The 18,129-nt window shown below is 45.6% G+C and overlaps 1 protein-coding gene across 1 annotated transcript in view; it reads left to right on the forward strand.

Annotated features, from left to right (window-relative positions):
- The window catches only part of LOC135510244 (oocyte zinc finger protein XlCOF6-like), a 6,188-nt gene extending 510 nt beyond the window's left edge, over positions 1-5,678 (forward strand). The window contains exons 2-3 of the mRNA XM_064931043.1: positions 1,826-2,275; positions 3,255-5,678. Coding sequence (XP_064787115.1) covers positions 1,826-2,275; positions 3,255-5,068 — 2,264 coding nt within the window. The 3' untranslated portion in view covers positions 5,069-5,678. The remainder of the gene's footprint in view (positions 1-1,825; positions 2,276-3,254) is intronic.
- The last annotated feature ends 12,451 nt before the right edge of the window (positions 5,679-18,129 follow it).

The raw sequence follows: 18,129 nt of genomic DNA on the forward strand, positions 1-18,129 counted from the left end.
ACTATGATTACGGATAATCACGAATAATGAAGATAATATCCTGCAAAATCAGGAACACAGATCACAACTCCCCTCATCCTTACCAATAACAGGGGAGGTTAGCATTTTGGAGGGATGTGATGATGATCTTTGTTCCTTTTAACTTTCTCACTTGTCTAAATTGAAGATTCATTCATTATTATCCAGAAACATATTCTATTGTATCTACAATAAAAGGGACTCCAAACTTATACAATACATTATTCACCATTCACTTTCTATTGGACAAAACCCACAACCAAACACATTATTCACCATTCACTTCCTATTGGACAAAACCCACAACACAACCAAACACATTATTCACCATTCACTTCCTATTGGACAAAACCCACAACCAAAACAAACACATTATTCACCATTCACTTTCTATTGGACAAAACCCACAACCAAACACATTATTCACCATTCACTTCCTATTGGACAAAACCCACAACCAAAACAAACACATTATTCACCATTCACTTCCTATTGGACAAAACCCACAACACAACCAAACACATTATTCACCATTCACTTCCTATTGGACAAAACCCACAACCAAAACAAACACATTATTCACCATTCACTTTCTATTGGACAAAACCCACAACCAAACACATTATTCACCATTCACTTCCTATTGGACAAAACCCACAACCAAAACAAACACATTATTCACCATTCACTTCCTATTGGACAAAACCCACAACACAACCAAACACATTATTCACCATTCTCTTCCTATTGGACAAAACCCACAACACAACCAAACACATTATTCACCATTCTCTTCCTATTGGACAAAACCCACAACACAACCAAACACATTATTCACCATTCACTTTCTATTGGACAAAACCCACAACCAAAACAAACACATTATTCACCATTCACTTCCTATTGGACAAAACCCACAACACAACCAAACACATTATTCACCATTCACTTCCTATTGGACAAAACCCACAACCAAAACAAACACATTATTCACCATTCACTTCCTATTGGACAAAACCCACAACACAACCAAACACATTATTCACCATTCTCTTCCTATTGGACAAAACCCACAACACAACCAAACACATTATTCACCATTCTCTTCCTATTGGACAAAACCCACAACACAACCAAACACATTATTCACCATTCACTTTCTATTGGACAAAACCCACAACCAAAACAAACACATTATTCACCATTCACTTCCTATTGGACAAAACCCACAACACAACCAAACACATTATTCACCATTCTCTTCCTATTGGACAAAACCCACAACACAACCAAACACATTATTCACCATTCTCTTCCTATTGGACAAAACCCACAACCAAAACAAACACATTATTCACCATTCACTTTCTATTGGACAAAACCCACAACACAACCAAACACATTATTCACCATTCACTTCCTATTGGACAAAACCCACAACCAAAACAAACACATTATTCACCATTCACTTCCTATTGGACAAAACCCAAACCTACGCTACGTCAACTTATCGAAATGCTTCTGACTACTGTAATACGCTACGTTAACTTATCCAAATGCTTCTGACTACTGTAATACGCTACGTTAACTTATCCTCCAAAGCCTTCTGACTAATTCACATTGGGGGACTAGATACATAAAAGTGCTTTGATTTCTAAATGGTAAAACGGATATTATGAACATTTGATCTCAAATCCTAAATTCTGGAGTATGGAGACACATTTGTAAATGTTAGTTTCACTGTCTAAATATATATATATATATATAAGGGAGTGTAAACCTCTGCTATTCCTCTCCTTCCCTCTAGACTCCCTGCAGCTCTCTGTCTCTGAAGAGGAGGTTCCCCCTGAGCAGCAGCACTGTGAGCAGGAGTGGAGCCCCAGTCTGGGACAGAAGGACCCAGAGACCAAACAGATTAAAGAGGAACAGGAGGAAGTCAGGACCAGTCAGGAGGAAGAGAAGCTTCAAGGGCTCTTTGTTACCAAAGACTCCATATTCACTCCTTCCTGTGTGAAAAGTGAATGTGATCAGAAGGACCCATGTCAAGAAGCCTCACGAGCTGAACACCCAACTCTCAGTCCACTGAAAATGTCTAAACTACAGTTGTTCTGTGTGTTTTTAAATGAATGTTTAACGGCGTCTGCTGCTGTTGAGATTTTTGGTGGGGTTGAGAAAATTGTAGCAGAGTACCAGGAGGAGAATGATCTGCTACGGAGACTGCTGCAGAGGACACCAGAGATACAGCTATGTAGAATAGGTTAGTATGTAGATCTAATACCTAGCTTACTACGGTTTTACTTAGTTAATAAACTGTTTCCAGTAACAGGGATCTCCATTGCATCCATTTTTAAAGAACAGTTTATAATATAGCTAAGATTCACCAGGCATAACTAAAAGGTTATCTGTCAGGAAATGATTATTGAAATAGCTTATACAGCCCAGCCTTTCTGACTCCAATGTATTTCATTAGAGACGGTGAGAACGTTAACGTTCATACTAGTAATTCCATATTATAGTGATGTCAGTGGGCTGAGTACGGCATCGGTCTTGTAGACCCCTGACTCTGCTCATCTTCAACGCTGTGAGGTCATAATAGAAGTAAGCATTAGAGGTCGACCTCTACTAAGCATACGGAGATCAAAACATCCAGTTTTCTGAGAAATCTTTCAAATTATTAGGACGTGTACAAGCTTTATTAAAATATCAAGTTTGGGAGCAGTAAAACTATTTATCTGTATTGTACATTACATTTTACATTTAAGTCATTTAGCAGACGCTCTTATCCAGAGCGACTTACAAATTGGTGAATTCACCTTCTGACATCCAGTGGAACAGCCACTTACAAAAGTGCATCTAAATCATTTAAGGGGGGTGAGAAGGATTACTTATCCTATCCTAGGTATTCCTTGAAGAGGTGGGGTTTCAGGTGTCTCCGGAAGGTGGTGATTGACTGCTGTCCTGGCGTCGTGAGGGAGTTTGTTCCACCATTGGGGGGCCAGAGCAGCGAACAGTTTTGACTGGGCTGAGCGGGAACTGTACTTCCTCAGTGGTAGGGAGGCGAGCAGGCCAGAGGTGGCCTTGTACATTATTTTAGCTCCTGATATTATTTAGGATCAATGCCAATAAAGACATTTTCAATTAAAAAATCGTTGAGATCTATAATTCACGTGATTCAAGTGTTCTATTTAATTATGTAGTATATAAATAACCTCTGCTCCTCCTCTCCTTCCCTCTAGACTGCCTGCGGCTCTCTGTCTCTGAAGAGGAGGTTCCCCCTGAGCAGCAGCACTGTGAGCAGGAGTGGAGCCCCAGTCTGGAGCAGGAGGACCCAGAGACCAAACAGATTAAAGAGGAACAGGAGGAAGTCAGGACCAGTCAGGAGGAAGAGCAGCTTCAAGGGCTCTTTGATACCAAAGACTCCATATTCACTCCTTCCTGTGTGAAAAGTGAATGTGATCTGGAGGACCCACTTCAGTCCTTGACTCTTCCCCAAACCCAGACTGTGGAGAACAGAGAGAGAGACTCTAAACCGGTGGATCTCAAACCTTTTGTCACTGTGACCCACTTAAAAGGTCTTGACATTCCCTGTGACCCTCCAGATAATCAAAACAATGCCTCCAGCCACAGCTCAGCCGTAAGCAGCGACCCAGTAGGACTTGACAGCTGCCCACCATCAGATCCCAGTCCACCATTAGATCCCAGTCCACCATTGAAAAAACACTGTTCCAAACCCAACACCACAGCAAGAAAAACTCACCACTGCCGTGACTGTGGTGCAACATTTGCTCTGAAAGCTGACCTGCAGAGACATGTGACTCTCTTCGGTAAGGTACCCAGTGAATGTAGTTCCTGCCAAAAACACTACAACTCCACCTGTAAACTGAAGGCCCATGTCCGACTCTGTCACAGTGGGAAACCCTGCACCTGCCCTGTTTGTGGCAAGACCTTCAAATACAAAGGAGATCTGTCCAAGCACATGAGTATTCACACAGGAGAGAAACCCTTTATCTGTGGTGACTGTGGGAAAAGCTTCAATCGCACGGATTTCCTAACCAGGCATAAACTGACTCACACAGGAGAGAAGCCATTCACCTGTGGTGACTGTGGGAAAAGCTTCAATCGGAAGGAGACCTTAACTACGCACAAACTGACTCACACTAGAGAGAAACCATTTAGCTGTGGTGACTGTGGGAAAAGTTTCAATCGTAAGGTGAGCCTAACTGAACATAAATTGACTCGCACAGGAGCGAAACCATTTAGCTGTGGTGACTGTGGGAAAAGTTTCAATCGTAAGGTGAGCCTAACTGAACATAAACTGACTCACACAGGAGAGAAACCATTTGTCTGTGGTGACTGTGGGAAGAGCTTCAATCGGATAGGGCACCTATCTGAACATAAACTGACTCACACAGGAGAGAAACCATTTAGCTGTGGTGAATGTGGGAAGAGCTTTATTCAGAACAGGGCACTAAGTAGACATATACTGACTCACACAGGAGAGAAATCATTTAGCTGTGGTGACTGTGGGAAGAGCTTTATTCAGAAGTGGGACCTAAGGAGACATAAACTGACTCACACACGAGAGAAACCATTCACCTGTGGTGACTGTGGGAGAAGTTTCAATCGCAAGCAGACTTTAACTACGCACAAACTAACTCACACCAGAGAGACACCATTTAGCTGTGGTGACTGTGGGAAAAGCTTCATTCAGAAGGGGGTCCTAATGAGGCATATACTGACTCACACAGGAGAGAAACCATTTAGCTGTGTTGACTGCGGGAAGAGCTTTATTCTGAAAGGGGACCTAAGAAGACATATGCTGATTCACACAGGAGAGAAACCATTCACCTGTGGTGACTGTGGGAAAAGTTTCAATCGCAAGCAGACTTTAACTACGCACAAACTAACTCACACCAGAGAGAAATCATGTCGCTGTGGGGACTGTGGGAAAAGCATCAATCGGAAACATCATGGCTGCTCAGTCTGTGATAAAATATTAATTCAAAAGACTAATCTACTGACACTTGAAAAACAACCACAAAGAAAGTAAATGAGGACACAGAGAGGAGACTAAGAGAGTATTGAGATACACCTGTGGACCAACTCTAACTGGTCCTCCTGATCCTGCTCAGTCCAATGTCACAGTAATGATATAATGTGGCTGTTGTCTGAACAGGCAATGTTGCTGCTCTTTGTGTAGGAAATGGACAATTTGCAGTTCAGACAACCACCACTTTTTAGGTGAACAACTGGGAGATGATGTTGGAGAGTTGTGAACACTCAATGTTGTAGAAAGATCTGTAGACATGGATACAAGATGTCCAGATCTGATGCAGGTTTTCCAAGTTTTCATGTGTAAATAGATTTACAGTACCAGTCAGAAGTTTGGATACACTATATATATATATATACATTCAGGGTTTTTTTCTACATTGTACAATAAGTTGCCGACCAGACGTATCCGATCTCAAGAAATTGTAGAAAACATCTCCCTTATATAATCAATGTGAGCATTACTTAACCAGGGGAGTAGTGATTGGATAAGGGGGATGTTTTGTAACTAGGGGAGTGGTGATTGGATAAGGGGGATGTTTTGTAACTAGGGAAGGAGTGATTGGATAATGGGGACTGTTTTGTAACTAGGGAGTAGTGATTGGATAAGGGGGGGGGGGTTGTAACCAGGGGAGTAGTGATTGGATAAGGGGGGGGGGGGTTGTAACCAGGGGAGTAGTGATTGGATAAGGGGGGTGGGGTTGTAAACAGGGAGTAGTGATTGGATAAGGGGGATGTTTTGTAACTAGGGAGTAGTGATTGGATATGGGGGGTTGTAACCAGGGGAGTAGTGATTGGATAAGGGGGGTGGGTTGTAACCAGGGGAGTAGTGATTGGATAAGGGGGGTTGTAACCAGGGAGTAGTGATTGGATAAGGGGGATGTTTTGTAACTAGGGAGTAGTGATTGGATAAGGGGGGGGGGGGGTTAAAACCAGGGGAGTAGTGATTGGATAAGGGGGATGTTTTGTAACTAGGTGAGTGGTGATTGGATAAGGGGATGTTTTGTAACTAGGTGAGTGGTGATTGGATTAGGGGGATGTTTTGTAACTTGGGGAGTAGTGATTGGATAAGGGGGATGTTTTGTAACTTGGGGAGTAGTGATTGGATAAGGGGGATGTTTTGTAACCAGGGGAGTAGTGATTGGATAAGGGGGATGTTTTGTAACCAGGGGAGTAGTGATTGGATAAGGGGGGGGGGTTGTAACCAGGGGAGTAGTGATTGGAAAAGGGGGGGGTTGTAACCAGGGGAGTAGTGATTGGATAAGGGGGGGGGGTTGTAACCAGGGGAGTAGTGATTGGATAGGGGGGTTGTAACCAGGGGAGTAGTGATTGGATAAGTGGGTATTCCTGTATTGTGTGAATCAGATGTAACTGGTTGAGGGAGCAGTTTACCAGCGAGGCTGGACTGTATATAAGTCATTGTTGGTAAGTCATTTTTCTTTGTCTGCAGACGCCTGTTTTTAGGACCTCTTTCTCTCTGGGGCCTTTTTGTTAAATATTCTACTGCTGTATTTTGTTGTTGTTAACTTGTTATCCACACATGCAGGGTCATATAATTAGTATTTTTCTTTAGGAGGAACAGGATTGTGTTTCCTGGAGGTGGAGAGTTGGGGAGACCGTAGGATGTGTAGACTGATTATAAAGGGCTTTGCTTGAATAAATACTGGCTGTGCATTTCCTCTGGAGGGGCCACCGACCCAAATCGACCAGAGGGTATCCTCTTTGTTACTGTGTTGGGTTCATGCTTTGGGGTGTGTATGAAAATGTCTCAGCGTGACGAGGTGAGTATACCTCTTTCGTCTCGTGGGACACTAGGTCCCATTACGGTGAGGAATCCCAGGTCCACAGGTGAAGGGTTTGGGGCGCCCATCCCTGGGCGTAAAACAAAGATGTTTATTTCATAATAAACAGTTGCAGAGTGAAGAAATGTTTTCCTGGTCTTATTGCCCTAGGAGATCCTGATGAACTACGACCCCTGACAGGTATTTCCGAACTGGGGTACGCGCATTGCCGTCGGGGTACGCCAAATAAAAATTTGATTCACTTTTTTTCTCACCTGAGTAGACTCGTTTCACTGCCGAAAATTAAATTCAACTATCTAGTGTTCAGCGAAATAACATCAGAATGTCAAATACAGGAAGCGTCGTCAAATAATTACCATCCAATCACATTCACCGTTACTCATCCAATCACATTCACCGTTACTCATCCAATCACATTCACCGTTACTCATCCAATCACATTCACCGTTACTCATCCAATCACATTAACCGTTACTCATCCAATCACATTAACCGTTACTCATGCAATCACATTAACCGTTACTCATCCAATCACATTAACCGTTACTCATCCAATCACATTCACCGTTACTCATCCAATCACATTAACCGTTACTCATCCAATCACATTAACCGTTACTCATGCAATCACATTAACCGTTACTCATCCAATCACATTAACCGTTACTCATCCAATCACATTCACCGTTACTCATCCAATCACATTAACCGTTACTCATCCAATCACATTCACCGTTACTCATCCAATCACATTAACCGTTACTCATCCAATCACATTCACCGTTACTCATCCAATCACATTAACCGTTACTCATCCAATCACATTCACCGTTACTCATCCAATCACATTAACCGTTACTCATCCAATCACATTCACCGTTACTCATCCAATCACATTAACCGTTACTCATCCAATCACATTCACCGTTACTCATCCAATCACATTAACCGTTACTCATCCAATCACATTAACCGTTACTCATCCAATCACATTAACCGTTACTCATCCAATCACATTAACCGTTACTCATGCAATCACATTAACCGTTACTCATCCAATCACATTAACCGTTACTCATCCAATCACATTAACCGTTACTCATGCAATCACATTAACCGTTACTCATCCAATCACATTAACCGTTACTCATCCAATCACATTAACCGTTTCTATCTCACAGGAAACCTTCAGTCTTGCATTTAGAAACGATACATGACATTTTGAAAAATAAGCCACTGGAGTTTTTGGAGTGAGAATAAAGAGGACTTTCGAGTAGTAAGACAAGTATAAAAGCAACAGATACCATTAATAAGAAGGTGCTAGAAGAGTCTTATATGGTGAGCTACCGAGTGGCCAGGACAGGCAAGCCCCATACTATTGTAGAGGAGTGGCCAGGACAGGCAAGCACCATACTATAGTGGAGGAGTGGCCAGGACAGGCAAGCCCCATACTATAGTGGAGGAGTGGCCAGGACAGGCAAGCCCCATACTATAGTGGAGGAGTGGCCAGGACAGGCAAGCCCCATACTATAGTGGAGGAGTGGCCAGGACAGGCAAGCACCATACTATAGTGGAGGAGTGGCCAGGACAGGCAAGCACCATACTATAGTGGAGGAGTGGCCAGGACAGGCAAGCCCCATACTATAGTGGAGGAGTGGCCAGGACAGGCAAGCACCATACTATAGTGGAGGAGTGGCCAGGACAGGCAAGCACCATACTATAGTGGAGGAGTGGCCAGGACAGGCAAGCACCATACTATAGTGGAGGAGTGGCCAGGACAGGCAAGCACCATACTATAGTGGAGGAGTGGCCAGGACAGGCAAGCACCATACTATAGTGGAGGAGTGGCCAGGACAGGCAAGCACCATACTATAGTGGAGGAGTGGCCAGGACAGGCAAGCACCATACTATAGTGGAGGAGTGGCCAGGACAGTCAAGCCCCATACTATAGTGGAGGAGTGGCCAGGACAGGCAAGCACCATACTATAGTGGAGGAGTGGCCAGGACAGGCAAGCACCATACTATAGTGGAGGAGTGGCCAGGACAGGCAAGACCCATACTATAGTGGAGGAGTGGCCAGGACAGGCAAGCACCATACTATAGTGGAGAAGTGGCCAGGACAGGCAAGACCCATACTATAGTGGAGGAGTGGCCAGGACAGGCAAGCACCATACTATAGTGGAGGAGTGGCCAGGACAGGCAAGACCCATACTATAGTGGAGGAGTGGCTAGGACAGGCAAGCACCATACTATAGTGGAGGAGTGGCCAGGACAGGCAAGCACCATACTATAGTGGAGGAGTGGCCAGGACAGGCAAGCACCATACTATAGTGGAGGAGTGGCCAGGACAGGCAAGACCCATACTATAGTGGAGGAGTGGCCAGGACAGGCAAGCACCATACTATAGTGGAGAAGTGGCCAGGACAGGCAAGACCCATACTATAGTGGAGGAGTGGCCAGGACAGGCAAGCACCATACTATAGTGGAGGAGTGGCCAGGACAGGCAAGACCCATACTATAGTGGAGGAGTGGCTAGGACAGGCAAGCACCATACTATAGTGGAGGAGTGGCCAGGACAGGCAAGCACCATACTATAGTGGAGGAGTGGCCAGGACAGGCAAGCACCATACTATAGTGGAGGAGTGGCCAGGACAGGCAAGCACCATACTATAGTGGAGGAGTGGCCAGGACAGGCAAGCACCATACTATAGTGGAGGAGTGGCCAGGACAGGCAAGCACCATACTATAGTGGAGGAGTGGCCAGGACAGGCAAGCCCCATACTATAGTGGAGGAGTGGCTAGGACAGGCAAGCACCATACTATAGTGGAGGAGTGGCCAGGACAGGCAAGCCCCATACTATAGTGGAGGAGTGGCCAGGACAGGCAAGCACCATACTATAGTGGAGGAGTGGCCAGGACAGGCAAGCACCATACTATAGTGGAGGAGTGGCCAGGACAGGCAAGCCCCATACTATAGTGGAGGAGTGGCTAGGACAGGCAAGCCCCATACTATAGTGGAGGAGTGGCCAGGACAGGCAAGCCCCATACTATAGTGGAGGAGTGGCCAGGACAGGCAAGCACCATACTATAGTGGAGGAGTGGCCAGGACAGGCAAGCACCATACTATAGTGGAGGAGTGGCCAGGACAGGCAAGCCCCATACTATAGTGGAGGAGTGGCTAGGACAGGCAAGCACCATACTATAGTGGAGGAGTGGCCAGGACAGGCAAGCACCATACTATAGTGGAGGAGTGGCCAGGACAGGCAAGCACCATACCATAGTGGAGGAGTGGCCAGGACAGGCAAGCCCCATACTATAGTGGAGGAGTGGCTAGGACAGGCAAGCCCCATACTATAGTGGAGGAGTGGCCAGGACAGGCAAGCACCATACTATAGTGGAGGAGTGGCCAGGACAGGCAAGCACCATACTATAGTGGAGGAGTGGCCAGGACAGGCAAGCCCCATACTATAGTGGAGGAGTGGCCAGGACAGGCAAGCACCATACTATAGTGGAGGAGTGGCCAGGACAGGCAAGCACCATACTATAGTGGAGGAGTGGCCAGGACAGGCAAGCCCCATACTATAGTGGAGGAGTGGCTAGGACAGGCAAGCCCCATACTATAGTGGAGGAGTGGCCAGGACAGGCAAGCCCCATACTATAGTGGAGGAGTGGCTAGGACAGGCAAGCCCCATACTATAGTGGAGGAGTGGCCAGGACAAGCAAGCACCATACTATAGTGGAGGAGTGGCCAGGACAGGCAAGCACCATACTATAGTGGAGGAGTGGCCAGGACCGGCAAGCCCCATACTATAGTGGAGGAGTGGCTAGGACAGGCAAGCACCATACTATAGTGGAGGAGTGGCCAGGACAGGCAAGCCCCATACTATAGTGGAGGAGTGGCCAGGACAGGCAAGCACCATACTATAGTGGAGGAGTGGCCAGGACAGGCAAGCACCATACTATAGTGGAGGAGTGGCCAGGACAGGCAAGCCCCATACTATAGTGGAGGAGTGGCTAGGACAGGCAAGCCCCATACTATAGTGGAGGAGTGGCCAGGACAGGCAAGCCCCATACTATAGTGGAGGAGTGGCCAGGACAGGCAAGCACCATACTATAGTGGAGGAGTGGCCAGGACAGGCAAGCACCATACTATAGTGGAGGAGTGGCCAGGACAGGCAAGCCCCATACTATAGTGGAGGAGTGGCTAGGACAGGCAAGCACCATACTATAGTGGAGGAGTGGCCAGGACAGGCAAGCACCATACTATAGTGGAGGAGTGGCCAGGACAGGCAAGCACCATACCATAGTGGAGGAGTGGCCAGGACAGGCAAGCCCCATACTATAGTGGAGGAGTGGCTAGGACAGGCAAGCCCCATACTATAGTGGAGGAGTGGCCAGGACAGGCAAGCACCATACTATAGTGGAGGAGTGGCCAGGACAGGCAAGCACCATACTATAGTGGAGGAGTGGCCAGGACAGGCAAGCCCCATACTATAGTGGAGGAGTGGCCAGGACAGGCAAGCACCATACTATAGTGGAGGAGTGGCCAGGACAGGCAAGCACCATACTATAGTGGAGGAGTGGCCAGGACAGGCAAGCCCCATACTATAGTGGAGGAGTGGCTAGGACAGGCAAGCCCCATACTATAGTGGAGGAGTGGCCAGGACAGGCAAGCCCCATACTATAGTGGAGGAGTGGCTAGGACAGGCAAGCCCCATACTATAGTGGAGGAGTGGCCAGGACAAGCAAGCACCATACTATAGTGGAGGAGTGGCCAGGACAGGCAAGCACCATACTATAGTGGAGGAGTGGCCAGGACAGGCAAGCCCCATACTATAGTGGAGGAGTGGCTAGGACAGGCAAGCACCATACTATAGTGGAGGAGTGGCCAGGACAGGCAAGCACCATACTATAGTGGAGGAGTGGCCAGGACAGGCAAGCACCATACTATAGTGGAGGAGTGGCCAGCACAGGCAAGCCCCATACTATAGTGGAGGACTTAATTCTCCCTGCTGCTGCGGATATGCCTGGGACAATGCTGGGGGAAAAGGCCCAAAAAACTATACAGGCAATGCCTTCATCAAACAACACTGTTTCACAACGCATTAGTGACATGGCAGGAGATGTTTTGAAACAATTATTGCTTTGCAAACATGCCAGTGAATTCTATGCGTTACAGCTGGATGAGTCAACAGACGTGGCGGGCCTGGCACATCTCCTGGTATATGTCCGTTACGTTTATGGGCGAGTCAATAAAGGATGACATCCTCTTCTGGAAACCAGGACAACAGGATAAAGGATACAGTACTGGACATCTTTGTGACATCAAATGGATGTGTTGGTATCTGTACTGATGGCTTAAAAGCCATGACAGGGAGACATAGTGGAGGGGTAATGTGGTGCAAGCAGTTTCTCCCGACACCAATTGGGTACACTGCAGCATCCACCGAGAGGCTCTTGGGTACACTGCAGCATCCACCGAGAGGCTCTTGGGTACACTGCAGCATCCACCGAGAGGCTCTTGGGTACACTGCAGCATCCACCGAGAGGCTCTTGGGTACACTGCAGCATCCACAGTGAGGCTCTTGGTTACACTGCAGCATCCACCGAGAGGCTCTTGGGTACACTGGAGCATCCACCGAGAGGCTCTTGGGTACACTGCAGCATCCACTGAGAGGCTCTTGGGTACACTGCAGCATCCACCGAGAGGCTCTTGGGTACACTGCAGCATCCACCGAGAGGCTCTTGGGTACACTGCAGCATCCACCGAGAGGCTCTTGCTGCCAAAGGAATGCCTGACAGGTTGAAAGATGTTCTGGACAATACAGTGAAAATGGTTAACTTGGTTAAAGCAAGGCCCCTGAACTCTCGTGTATTTTCTGCACTATGTAATGATATGGGCAGCGACCATGTAACACTTTTACAACATACAGACGTGTGCTGGTTGTCAAGGGGCAAAGTATTGACACGTTGTTTTGAATTGAGAGATGAACTTAACATTTCTTTACTGACCATAATTTTCACTTGTCTGACCGCTTGCATAATGATGAGTTTCTCACACAACTGGCCTCTGGGTGATGTTTTTTCTCGCCTGAATGATCTGAATCTAGGATTATAGGGCGTCTATACAACTATATTCAATGTGCGGGACAAAATTCAGGCTGTGATTTAAGAAGTTGGAGCTCTTCTCTGTCTGCATTAACAAGGACAACACACAGGTCTTTCCATCATTGTATGATTTTTTTGTGTGCAAATTAACTCACGCTTAAGGACAATGTCAAATGTGATATGGCGAAGCACTTGAGTGAGCTGGGTGGAAATTATGCAGGTACTTTCCCGAAACGGACGACACAAACAACTGGATTCGTCATCCCTTTCATGCCCTGCCTCCAGTCCACTTACCGATATCTGAACAAGAATGCCCCATCGAAATTTCAAGAAGCGGTTCACTGCCAGATTTCTGGATAGGGCAGAGTTTCTTTCCTTGGCAAATCGCGCTGTTAAAATACACTGATTCCCTTTGCAATTACGTACCTATGTAAGAGTGGATTCTCGGCCCTCACTAGCATGAAAACTAAATAGAGGCATAGACAAAGTGTGTGGAAATGTATTTACCTCTTAAGGATCTGACCCTTTTAAAAAATAGTTTTGCCTAAAATGACACCCAAATCTAACTGCCTGTAGCTCTGGCATTGAAACAAGGATATGCATATTCTTGATACCATTTGAAAGGAAACACTGAAGTTTGTGGAAATGTGAAATGAATGTAGGAGAATATAACACAGATCTGGTAAAAGATAATACAAAAGAAAAAAACATGCGTTTTTTAAATATTTTTAATGTACCATTTTTCAAATGCAAGTGAAAGGCCACAATGTATTATTCCAGCCCAGGCGGAATTTAGATTTTGGCCACTAGATGGCAACAGTGTATGTGCAAAGTTTTAGACTGATCCAATGAACCATTGCGTTTCTGTTCAAACTTCTGTATCAAGACTGCCCAAATGTGCCTAATTGGTTTATGTATACATTTTCAAGTTCATAACTGGGCACTCTCCTCAAACAATAATTATTTCACTGTAATAGCTACTGTAGATTGGGTAGTTGTCACACCCTGATCTGTTTCACCTGCCTTTGTGATTGCCTCCAGGTGTCACCTGTCTTGACGTTGTATTAGTTAATGTGACGACTGTTGCTCATCGAATGATTAAAGGTTTCTAATTGCGTGATTAACTGGATCAAGCAATTATTAACTCATTAACCTGGGACACCATGGGAAAACTATTTCCCAAATTAACTCAAAGAACAACAGTCGCTAATTAATCAGTTTCCTCTACAGTCTCATTCCGAATGTTGTATAATCTATTCTAACCCTAGCCTTGCCCCAAACTGCTGCTCTTATGAGTCAGAATATAATGATGTAATTATGTGTGGGAGGTCTCAGATGGGAAGCTCCGCGTGGGTCGTTTAGGCTTCTCAATGACGCACTTCTCCAGCGCAACTCTCTGGTGGTCCTCACGATGTCAGTGTCCTTTTGGCTTAGTGGTCTGTTCCCTCACCCTTTGCTCTGGAAGGGCTCTTCTGAGGACAGACAGCTCTGTAGCTCAGAGCTCACAGCGTACGAATGAAACAGTGTAGATACCACGATTCGATGGAGAGTGGAGGATAGGTGGTCCGGCTTGAATTCACCCGCTTAGACACAGCTACTCATCCGTAGCTTGGGTCGAAAAATATTTCTTTGTCTTCAACCTTGTGTTGAGTTTTGGGTTCGTTGACTTTTTTAGACCTCGGCTGCAGCTCGGGTCACTTAGTATGATCTGTTAATTCTTCACTCACAGGTTTTATACCCTCGGGTCAGAAGTGGGCGTAACCGCCTTTAGGGTAATTCTCTGGGCACACCAAGTTAAGAGGCAAGGTCTAGATTTGACTCAAATCCAATTTTAGACAACTAACTTCACATTTCATCTTTACCAAAACATTCTCTTTGATTTGGACATTTTCCACACAACGTACAATGTATAAACATGAAACATATACTAGGAAAACTCTTAACGTTACAATATTTTCGTAATAACGTCATCTATTAACCTTTAAAAACAAAACAAAAATGACATACATTTTCATAGTCCATCTATCGTCATGACCACCATTGTGACTGACGGAAACCATTGTTCCAAAGTCCCTTTATTTCATGTTTAATGTTCTGAGGCTGGTTCTCCATAGTAACAGGACAAAGGAATTTTGTCTGTGGCCTGAGATTTACCATGGGGCGTGAGGGGTCATAAAACCCCCACAGAGATCCCTTCTCCTCTGGTGGGGATGAAATCTCTCTGCGGGATTGTGGTCATTGGTAACCTGAGCCAAGCAGGACAGTCATGACACACCTGTCTTTCCCATTATTCCCTGGGTATTTATAGCTGTGTTTTCTGTCTGTGCCAGTTTGTCTTGTTTGTTCAAGCTAACCAGCATTTTGTCTCAGCTCCTGCTTTTCTCCAGCTTCCCGTATTCTCACCCTTCTACACCTTTGCCGTACCAACCTGTGCACTTTTGCCCTACCGACCTCTGCACTTTTGCCCTACCGACCTCTGCCTGCCTGCCGTCCTGTACCTTTGCCCTACCGACCCCTGACTGCCGTCCTGTACCTTTGCCCTACCGACCCCTGTCTGCCGTCCTGTACCTTTGCCCTACCGACCCCTGTCTGCCATCCTGTACCTTTGCCCTACCGACCCGACTGCCGTCCTGTACCTTTGCCCTACTGACCCCTGTCTGCCATCCTGTACCTTTGCCCTACCGACCCCTGTCTGCCGTCCTGTACCTTTGCCCTACCGACCCGACTGCCGTCCTGTACCTTTGCCCTACTGACCCCTGACTGCCGTCCTGTACCTTTGCCCTACCGACCCCTGTCTGCCGTCCTGTACCTTTGCCCTACTGACCCCTGTCTGCCGTCCTGTACCTTTGCCCTACCGACCCCTGTCTGCCGTCCTGTACCTTTGCCCTACCGACCCCTGTCTGCCGTCCTGTACCTTTGCCCTACCGACCCCTGACTGCCGTCCTGTACCTTTGCCCTACCAACCCCTGTCTGCCGTCCTGTACCTTTGCCCTACCGACCCCTGTCTGCCGTCCTGTACCTTTGCCCTACTGACCCCTGTCTGCCGTCCTGTACCTTTGCCCTACCGACCCCTGTCTGCCGTCCTGTACCTTTGCCCTACCGACCCCTGTCTGCCGTCCTGTACCTTTGCCCTACCGACCCCTGTCTGCCGTCCTGTACCTTTGGCCTACTGACCCCTGTCTGCCGTCCTGTACCTTTGCCCTACCGACCCATGTCTGCCGTCCTGTACCTTTGGCCTACTGACCCCTGTCTGCCGTCCTGTACCTTTGCCCTACCGACCCCTGTCTGCCGTCCTGTACCTTTGCCCTACCGACCCCTGTCTGCCGTCCTGTACCTTTGGCCTACTGACCCCTGTCTGCCGTCCTGTACCTTTGCCCTACCGACCCCTGTCTGCCGTCCTGTACCTTTGTGTGCTTATTAACCTATACAGTCCAAATAATGATTATCCAAGCTTCTTTGAAAATATATATAAGAATTTATCAACTCTACAAGCAACACTAGACTAGACTTATTATGGTGAGAGATTTTAATACGGTCTTAAATACCTCTATGGACCGGAAAGGAAATCACAATACAAACTATCCCCCTCAGGCACTTAAGGAAATTATGAATGTCATGGATATATGGAGACTTAAATACCCTGACCTAGTGAGAGATACATGGAGGAGGTTTAATACCCTGACCTAGTGAGATATACATGGAGGAGGTTTAATACCCTGACCTAGTGAGAGATACATGGCGGAGGCTTAATACCCTGACCTAGTGAGAGATACATGGCGGAGGCTTAATACCCTGACCTAGTGAGCTATACATGGAGGAGGCTTAATACCCTGACCTAGTGAGATATACATGGCGGAGGCTTAATCAAACTAGTCGCCTTGACTACTTTCTTATGCCATTCTCTCTGGCAACAAACATCTTTAAAAAGTGTTGACAGGGGACAGAATGCGGTCGGATCATCATATAATTGGCATACACGTGGGCGAGGATATTGGAAATTGAATCAAAGCCTACTAGATGATAACTTGTTTAGAACAAGGGACAGAAGAATTTACAACAGACTTCTTCGGACATAACATAGGTACAGCAGAACCCCTTATTGTATGGGACACTTTTAAATGTGCCTTTAGAGGCCATGCAATTCAGTACTCATCTATAAAACAAAAGCAATTTAGATCAAGAGTCCATATTAACAAAGGAAATTGAAGGACTAACAGTACAGTTAGATAGCAATAAAAACTGTACCGTAGAGGCACAGAATAAGTTAGTGGGGGAAAAAAGAAATGTAGGAACTTATTCAAGAAAGATCCAGTGTAATATATTATAAAAATAAAGCGAACTGGATGGAATATGGGGAAAAAATGCACCAAATTCTTTTTCAATTTGAAACTTGTTACAAATGATGGAGTCACGCATGATTCATCAAATTATATTTTGAAAGAGGAAATAAAGTACTTTAAGAATACGTTTTCGTTTCAGTCTCCTCCTTCTCCACTAACTGAAACTAATTCTATGGATTTTTTTTCATAATAGTAATGTAAAATGAACATCTGTACAGAAAGACCAAATTACAAAGGAGGAACTTCTTGATGCAATTGGGGCCTTTAAGGCTGGGAAAATTCCAGGGCTGGATGGCATAGCAGTGGAAGTATACCAAACTTGTAATATATCTAAAACTTTTTTCAAAATACTCAGTGGACCATTGTAAGCATGTTTTAACCACTCCTATATAAATGGTAGAAGTTTTGATATCATTATTACTGAAACAGAACCCAAGTAGTATATCTAAACTTCCGTGTTGTGATGCAAAAATCCTAGCGAAATGCATGGCGCATAGAATTAAAAAAGTATTGTCAGATATTATTCATCCTAATCAGTTTGTTTTTAACATGGACGATACATTGGAGATAATTTAAGACAAGTACTGGAAACAATAGAATACTATGAAATGGGACACCAGGCCTGGTTTTCATAGCTGATTTTGAAAATGCTTTTGATAAAGTATGAGTGGAGTTTATATATAAATGCCTAGAATATTTCAATTTTGGGGAATATCTTATAAAATGGGTTAAAGTCATGTATAGTAATCCGAGGTGTAAAATAATAAATAATGGCTACATCTCAGAAAGTTTAAAACTATCTAGAGGAG

Source organism: Oncorhynchus masou, chromosome 23, assembly GCF_036934945.1.
Source record: "Oncorhynchus masou masou isolate Uvic2021 chromosome 23, UVic_Omas_1.1, whole genome shotgun sequence".
Taxonomy (NCBI): domain Eukaryota; kingdom Metazoa; phylum Chordata; class Actinopteri; order Salmoniformes; family Salmonidae; genus Oncorhynchus; species Oncorhynchus masou.